Source organism: Monopterus albus, unplaced genomic scaffold (assembly GCF_001952655.1).
Source record: "Monopterus albus unplaced genomic scaffold, M_albus_1.0 scaffold25.1, whole genome shotgun sequence".
Lineage (NCBI taxonomy): Eukaryota > Metazoa > Chordata > Actinopteri > Synbranchiformes > Synbranchidae > Monopterus > Monopterus albus.
The window spans coordinates 764,092-772,859 of record NW_018127905.1 but is presented as its reverse complement, the minus strand read 5'-3'; the positions used below and the strand labels follow the sequence as shown (position 1 = coordinate 772,859).

Genomic DNA, 8,768 nt, shown 5'->3' with positions numbered 1-8,768 from the left:
TGTCTCAGGCATGCCTTAAGAAAAATGGACTTGTATTGTCTATCTTGTCATATACTGTATGCTGCAGGAAGGTTTGTGGTATTGCAGCCTCTTGAATGTGTTTGTTTTCTGTACCCCCTAGGTCTTAGGGCTTTTTCACTGGGTCAATACAACCTAGTGAATACTGTTTCGATTTACTATTAACAAGACATCAGTACACAGCACAATTTAATATTGTCCTTCAATAAAACAGCAAAGACACATCAAGTTGAATTAATCACTGAACAGTGAATTCTAAATTTCCCATAATGTAACTCAAATGGTTTTCATTAGACCCCTTCCTCGTGAGTTCACCGTCTTTCTTGAACTCTCTTAAAAATTGCGTAGTCTCCAAGCTTAGAAAGTCATATTCTGCCAGACTTGAGTAACTCCATTCAAGACATTATACAGATGCTTTCACGCTCTGAGTACAACATCCCATAATGAGTAAACTGACATTATCTCCCTTTAAAAGTGTTAAACGGGTTTAAAAGTGGGTCAGCAGACCAGTTTCCCATGGCCTATCAAACATTACTGATTTGAGTCTTCAGGGGTTTTTACATTAAAGTTTTATGTAACTTTTAATGACTATGGTGTTGAGACAATCTCAGCTGTAAAATGATCTGGAGAGTCCTAGTATTATTGTTCACATGCATTCAGCAGACTGGAAGTATATTAATGTGTTGCTTTTCACTTAATTAAAAAAAAAAAAGGGGGTTTAAACTTTGAGCTTCTAGAAATATAATACGTTAGCCCCCTCCTCCATTCACGGTCACTTTGCTCAACCAGTCTGTCTCTTACAGCATTCTTTTAGTGCTTTTAATCTGTGTGTTGTGTTTTAGCCAGTTAAACACCCTTCGTTCTTTTGAATGGCACATAGTCAAATTAAACGCAGCATTTATAATAAACTCAAAGCAGTTTCCTTTCTGGCTGTCAGATTAGAATGCAAACAACAGCTGACAATACACAAGAAAGGGGGAATGAGGGAGATGGCGGGTAGACGGGAGGAGGGATAGAGGGTGAGATTTGAACAATAGAATGGAGATTAAATGAAGTGACATAGAAAGCCCAGGATATTAGGTTTATAACAAAGTAGGGATATTCACTGCTTTATTAACAAATTGGGAAACAGTAGTACTAGATATAATACAGGTTGACAGAAGACTACAGCCACATTCAATGAAGAACATTTTTTGCAGATAAATTATTGTAACAGTGCATCTTGCACAGCTGAAATGCTGGGTCAGACAATGTATATTCCACAATTATTTCAAATAATGAATGTTATGTTTAAAAATTTGATCAGATTTGAAGAACATGGCCATGAGAAATCAGACCACATTCCCATACAGGCCACTGTCTGGTTCTAACTAAGAATTTTCATGTAAAATTCTATACATCTCCCTATTCTGATTTTTAGCATGACTATGTTTCTTAGCTGCTTACCTGGCAACATCAGCATAACAAGAAGACTCCAGGGAAGTTGCTGTGTCCAGTTATGTTTTTACATTTTTTTTCTGAGATGATGTAAACCATGGATGCATTAAGGAGAACTGAATATCGAATTACACAATGGTGGCCAATTCAATCCTGTGAAAGTTAATCAGTGGCTCATAGTTGGAAAAAAATCTTCATGATTCTGGATTTTGGCAGAAAAAATTACCTGGATGGTCTACACACTCCTGCATTTTTAAGGCCATAGAGCATGCACACTAACATCCTTCTCCAGTCAAGTTAAGGGTTCCACCTGTAGAAATCCTGAATGGTTTCATGTTTCAGTCCTTTTTTGGTCTCGCAGCATTTGTGGGGAAATTTAAAAAACATATGCCATTAATCAGAAACTTATTGTGGGTTGTGGTTCACAGTCTGTGGCTCTAACAGTGTCACCAACGGCCAATGGCATGACAGTGATGTTATTGTAGGTTTTAGTTTCTGAAAGGGCCAACTTATTACCATTTAAAAAAAACACATTTAAAACCTGTAGCTTCAAACTGAAAAAGAGGTTAAAGCAGCATAATATACAAAATATTTATAAAGTATCTGGTAGTCACATCTGAGGATGAATAGCTTTAAAATATTCATTTATTCAGAGTGATATTTAACGGTAACATGCTGAAATGACACTTTATTAGTTTGTATGAATGATGAACAGAGAGAAGCAGCAGATGGCTGTTAGCAGATCTGAGTGAATAAGGTCATCCTCCTGCTATTTGTGTTTGCATTAACATTAGTTCTCATTTAGAAAACTGCATGGTTTGTATCTGATCCTACATGAAGCAGTTCAGCTCATTTGAAATTTGTGTGTGTGCGCATGATGCAGTCCTATATCATAGCTAAAGTACCAGTGCAATGTTTCTAAGTGGTGTGTGAATATGGTCAGGGTGTGCAATGACTAAGCGCAGATGGAGCCAAGAAGAAGTAAAAATGCCACGTCTAATCTATGATAATACCTCTGACAGAACACATCTGATTGGCAGCTGTCAGGTTTCTAACCTGACGATGATGACAGTGTGTTTTTCTGTGTGTCTGGCCCGTGCTTAACCATGTGGTGTACATATATGTGATGTGGAAAATAAAAATCCTAGACTTACAAGTCAAAGACCAAATAGTGAAATCCTTCCTCTGATATGCTGTCATGGAGCCGCACTGCAAGGGAGGGAAGAAAGAGGAGAGGGAAAAAAGAGAAGTTAAGTTAGTATATTATGTTAAACACACTGCACCAGGCAACCCGGTAAGTAAGTGTTAACCACAATCTGGGCATTGAACAGTGGAATGGTGTCTTCTCTGGGTGAAGTGAGGTTAAGAGTTTTGGACAAGTGGATTCAGCAAATAAGGAAATGTATCACTGATGTAAAACTGTGAAACACTAAGGTGTCAAAATCTACCAGTTTGTGTCTGCTTTGATATTTTCAGCATTTTTCTTTCCTGGTGGCAAACTTTAACAGTCTATTACTGCTAAGCAGACATGACTGGCTGAAAGGGGAAAAATTCCTGGAACATTTTGCTTCCTTTCCAAGAGTAAGGTGAGAAGACTGATATCAATTTTGTGCCTGCGTGTTTGCTATAGTCTTGAATTATTTGTTCTTTCTCACCAAAAAAATGTTGGAACCGGAGATTCAATAAGCAGAATTTGAATCAGTAAAATTGAGTCTAGGCTAAGATATGCTAACTACCTCCACCACTCAACACAAATGAGCAGTGGGGGTACTTTTCATGAAAAGTTAAATTAATCCTCAAAGTGACTGTTCATATCATAGCAACATATGCAGAATCTTAATCTGTAGATTGCCATGTCTGTTGGGAGATTTCTGAATGGAGAAGTCAGCCACCTTCTAAAACCCCTTACTGAGAGTCTCAACTTTATTCCACCAATGACTTCTGGCACAGAGGTGTCTGTTCTTTGATTTTTATTCTTGAAAGATAATCACAGAGAAAAGCTTTATAATCACCATTCATCTTGCTGTCACAGACAAATGCAGGTCTTTCAACCAAACCAAAGTGTAAAACTCTATATTGTCAGTGCAGTTACAGATGAAAGCATACAGCATACTCTATATAGATATACAGTCTACATCAATAAAAGCACAGCATATACAAAGGGTTTTACTGATGTAACATTAAGAATGTCCATATGCATACTGTTTGTCTAGCACTTCTGATAAGGCATACACTGTATGATAGTTTGAACGATACATTTACTGCAGAACAGATCTGTGAAAAGTCCAATCTTGATTAGAATAACTGATGTCACACCAGTGTCAGTATATTCTTAGATTGAAGTTGCCAAGAAACAGCATTTGAACGATACATTTACTGCAGAACAGATCTGTGAAAAGTCCAATCTTGATTAGAATAACTGATGTCACACCAGCGTCAGTATTTTTAGACTGAAGCTGCCAAGAAACAGCATTTAAACACCTACATTTCCCACTTGAATATAAATAAATTACAGGTATTCACTACTTTTCTGCAGAAATTTATCAGGAACTTGCCACAGTAAACACCTAAATCTAGGCACAGTAATCCAGTAGTCCAAATACAATGACTGGCAATGAAAAATGGGCACCAATCAAACTGTACTTTTTGTATCTGATAGAAAAAGCACAAATGATTTATTTAATATTACTGTGATATCAAACATTTTGGATTGATGCTTAATTAAAAAACAGTACATTTATTAAAACACGCATTGTCAAAATCAGGAACATCCTCTCTTAAAGTGATGCTGAAAAACTGTGTGTGTGTCCTTTTCCTAACAAACAAAGCCCTTAATGACAAGGCTCCATCATATCTTAAAGACCTCTTAGAACTTTATCATCTCAACAGAGCACTTCGCTCTCACAGTGCAGGTTTACTTGTGGTTCTTAGCGTACACAGAAGTAGAATGGGAGGCAGAGCCATTAGCTATCCAACTCCTCTCCTGTGGAACCAACTCCCAGTCTCAGTTCAGGAGACAGACACCCTCTCTACCTTTAAGACTAGACTTATGACTTTCCTTTTTGATAAAGCTTATAGTTAGGGCTCGATCAGGTGACCCTGAGCCTTCCCTTAGTTATGCTGCTATAAGCCTAGGTGCCTGGGGGGCCCCCATAATGTTTTGATTTCCTCTCCTATCCTCTGTCTCCATGCATCTATATGCCACCATTACGTGACACTAACTGTGCGTCTCCTCTTCCCCGGAGTGTGTCCTCTCTCTCTCCCTGTACCTTTCTGCAGGTAGTCCTGGCTCTGGAGCTGTACATTTCTGATGAGCAGTCACCAGCCACATCGACCAGCCCAGTGTTTGATTGTTTGTTTTTGTTGTGTCTTGATGCTTATCTTGTCTCTCTCCTCTATCCACTCACCCCAACCGGTGACGTCAATAGCTGCATTGCACTATACTGTATGTGCATCTATCACAATTTAATAGACTGCTGTTACTCTAGGAGTAACTGGCTATCTTGATCCAAGTTAAGACAGTCACATCTACTCCAGCTAAAAAGATGTCAGGCTGATGTCTTGTATTTATATGCCACCATTACATGTCACTAACTGTGTGTCTCCTCTCTCCCGTAGTGTGTCCTCTCTCTCTCCCTGTACCTTTCTGCAGGTTGCCCTGGCTCTGGAGCTCTACGTTTCTGATGAGCAGTCACCGGCCACATCAACCTGCTCAGTGCTCGACTGTGGTTGTGTTTATTGTGTTTTGTTGCTTTTCTTTTCTTTTCTCTCTCCTCTATCCACTCACCACATCTGGTTGTGGCAGAAGGCCGCCCACCAAGAGCCGGGGTCTGTCGGAGGTTTCTTCCATTAAAGGGAGTTTTTCCTCCCCCCGTCACCAAGTGCTGCTCAAGGGGGATTTTCTGGGTTTTTCTCTGTAATACTGTAAGGTATTACTACTGTTGCTACCGCATGTAAAGAGCCTGAAGATTTTTGTTGTGAATTGGTGCTATACAAATACAATTAAATGGAACTACATAACTCTCTCATTTTTAGGTTATGTTTTTGATGTTAGGTGATATTGTCATCTCACTTATTACTCTCAACCATCCAAATCAACCTAAAAATTATTATTATATCAATAGTACCATTTGGGCTCTAAATGGTTCACTCCTTATCTACTCACTCTATCTACTCTACTATCAAGGAACTACACCATATGTAAAATAAAATTAATATCTACTATATAAAGATCTCTTATGTTGGCTGCTAACTAACCAATAATTAATGTGGGAACCCAAACCTCCGTGAAATAACCTTCCTTTAACTAAACCCTCCTCTGTGATGTGTTCATTAGTGAATTTCTGACATCAGGACAATAGACCAGCAAACCAAATAACTCCCTATCATCCATCCGTTTGTTGCTGCCACCTACTCACTAAAAGTAAAGGGACCGAACAGCAAATAAATGCCAGGTTTCAGTGTAGTGAAGTCGTTACTGAGGTGGTAATTACAGTAGTTTGGCCTCTGTGACTACTGAAGCAAGGGAGGGAAATGTGTGCCGTATGTGTGCATGTGTTGGGGAGGGGGAACCGGAGCCATGCAGTACATGGCTTCAGTACATGTGCTCTATTTGTGGCGGTGGGTTTCTTGTAGGAATTCATTTAAGCATATGTATTTTTCCTTTTTTGGGAAAACACTTATAAAGGTTTTCTTGCTGGTTTTTTTTTTACCCAAACTAGGGGTCTAAAGCCAACATTAAACTTTATCAGACCTGTTTGTTGGATGATCGATGGTTCCCAGTCTGGATTTGAACTCTCTCAGACTCTCTTCACTTTTTTTAGACGACTACTTTTAATAACTTTCATTACCTTTATCAAGTATAAAACCATTAATGCTTCCTGGGAGTCAGTCTGAAAATGTCTATAGGTACCCCTATATTTAAACCATTATTGTACCACCCCCTTATATCTATGAAACCATCATCAAGCTAACCTTTGATTTGATTTGAAACATATGGATATACATTATACTGCATTACACATCTATATCAGATCACGAGAGGGTGAACAGAAAGAGACAGAAGAGTAAAAAGAATGGGAGCATTAGTTACCAATGTTGGGATGCTTGAGCAGGCGGCAAATCCTGGCCTCTCGCTCCAACTTCTGGTGATCTGTGGAGACAAAAGGACAGCACATCTGTCAGCTGAGCCCTTCTGAAATTCTTCAAACCGCTCTGTACAGTTTCCATATCTTAAACACTGCCCACGTATCCCTCCACATTTCCCCTCTGCAGTACAGTATATACAGTTATAAGTCATTTCTGTGTAACAAGGTCAGGAGACACATTCAAGGAAAACTCTGGCACGTTTCTGTATTACTGCTAAAACAGTATGTGATAGATGTTCAAGTGTCTATATGGAGGCTGCAAGGTATGCCAAATCCCTGTGCTGGTAAAGCGTTTCTGCTTGTTCATACAAATCCACTCGTGTTACACTGAAGAAAAATATAACAAAACTGAATGATAGAGTTGAAGTCTATCTTCGCCAAGGTTGTTAGTATTCAGACCATAAAGTAGGAAACAAATAGGATGATAACAGTATGAACTTTATTTTAAATAGGGGAAACACTGAGTCAGTTGCATTATGGGAAGTGTAAAACCTATTATTTTAACTATATTATTATATTGGGGAAAAATGATTGCTGTGGCAATTTTGACAATTCTGTTTTACTGAAAATCTGTTTCTATCCCCCAAATATGTGAAACCACACCCCAAGTACTCTGGTGTAGGGTTTTGCATGCTGTGCTACTACAATGTCTTGTTTGGATAGCAAAACACATTTTAGGGCTGTCCCATAAGATTGCAAAACAAGACAATGGAGTAATGGAAATTATACAAATAGCTGCTCAAACTGATCCATCACTGCAATTTAATCACTGCAGCAGAGGCAAATGCATCTCTGATTCAACATCTACAAGAACCAGGTGTAAAGGGCAGAAAAAGTGAGACAGACACAAAGAATAATGAAAATCATTCGACTCACGACTCAGGTTACACTTAGTAGGTTTCTGTTCAGGTCTTATTCAATGAATTTGGAAATTTTCATGCCAAGCTACCGTTTCTAAGGTTAAGAATGGAAGGTCAGTGAAACATGGTGTAGGGTCTGTCATTGGTTCAAGACTTCAAGACCATCTCCCCAAAAGAAATCAAGCTGTGCAAAGTGCATAAAGAGGTTACACTAAATACTGACTTTGGACTGTAGAAGCCAGTTTGTTCGGATAATTTTGTGTTTAATATTGTTTACATATTTCCTGTATTTTCTGGTTATAGCTTAATAGAGGGACTGAGAAATCAATATATATTACCATTACAACCTTGCTAAAACTGCTAAACTTTCACAGTACTATATATTGCAGGTTCTATCTTTGGCCAACACCAGGGCTCTTCCTCTTCCATATATACAAAAAATGATGCACTATCACCATGAATAAAACAATAATATTACTTTAAATTTCGGAGGCTACACTATCTTAGAGTTGAGTAGTTCTCAAGGTGGGGTCTGCTGGGATACTTCAAGGCTTTGCTGAAATTTCCCATTTCTTCCGCACAGTTAAGTCAACTCCACAAGAACAATTCCTGGTTCCTTGGTTCAAGACTTCAAGACCATCTCCCCAAAAGAAATCAAGCTGTGCAAAGTGCAAAAACAGGTTACACTAATTACATTACAGCTATATATTATATATAAAACCATATGCTTTTAGTGGTCAGATGCTTAAGGTTGTACACATAATGTTGGCACATATTGAAAAAGCTTGTTGTTAAGCATTAATTTTACATTTGCACATAGATACACTGTTTATTGCCTACATGTTGTCTCAGTCTTCAACCGTCAGGCAAAATTAAGCTTCTAGGCTAGACCATAGGATCTGCTTACAGACTACTCCACTTCACCAGAGTGCGCAAAAACCAAATGCATAGTTTGATGCTCTCCTTAACCGCTTAATGTTTCTCAATCATGAATCCAATCCTTGGAGGGATTCATTCTGGAGCTGGCCCATTTAGAAAACCCTCATGGGCTCAAGAACATCATCATCATGCTCCAAAAAACCAGGACAGCAGCTAATTTCAATGCAGCCAACTAGTGTTGCACGATATACCGGTACTAGTATGGTACCGCGGTACTGAGGCATTTAAAATGGTACTATACTGCATTTGGATGGGACCGGTACTTGCAGCGCCGCCGGCAGCGCCCACCCGCAACAGAGGAAAACAGAGCAGGAAACGGCTTCCTCGTCCTCTGCTCACTGAGCAGCGTGGACTGGAGCAACAAACG

General features: G+C 39.0%; 1 protein-coding gene across 1 annotated transcript in view; it reads right to left on the bottom strand.

The window, feature by feature from the left end:
* camk2d1 (calcium/calmodulin-dependent protein kinase (CaM kinase) II delta 1) overlaps positions 1-8,768 on the bottom strand; it is a 104,354-nt gene that overhangs the window by 48,512 nt on the left and 47,074 nt on the right. The window contains exons 3-4 of the mRNA XM_020594854.1: positions 6,548-6,607; positions 2,610-2,664 (exon numbers count right to left, since the gene is read on the bottom strand). Coding sequence (XP_020450510.1) covers positions 2,610-2,664; positions 6,548-6,607 — 115 coding nt within the window. The remainder of the gene's footprint in view (positions 1-2,609; positions 2,665-6,547; positions 6,608-8,768) is intronic.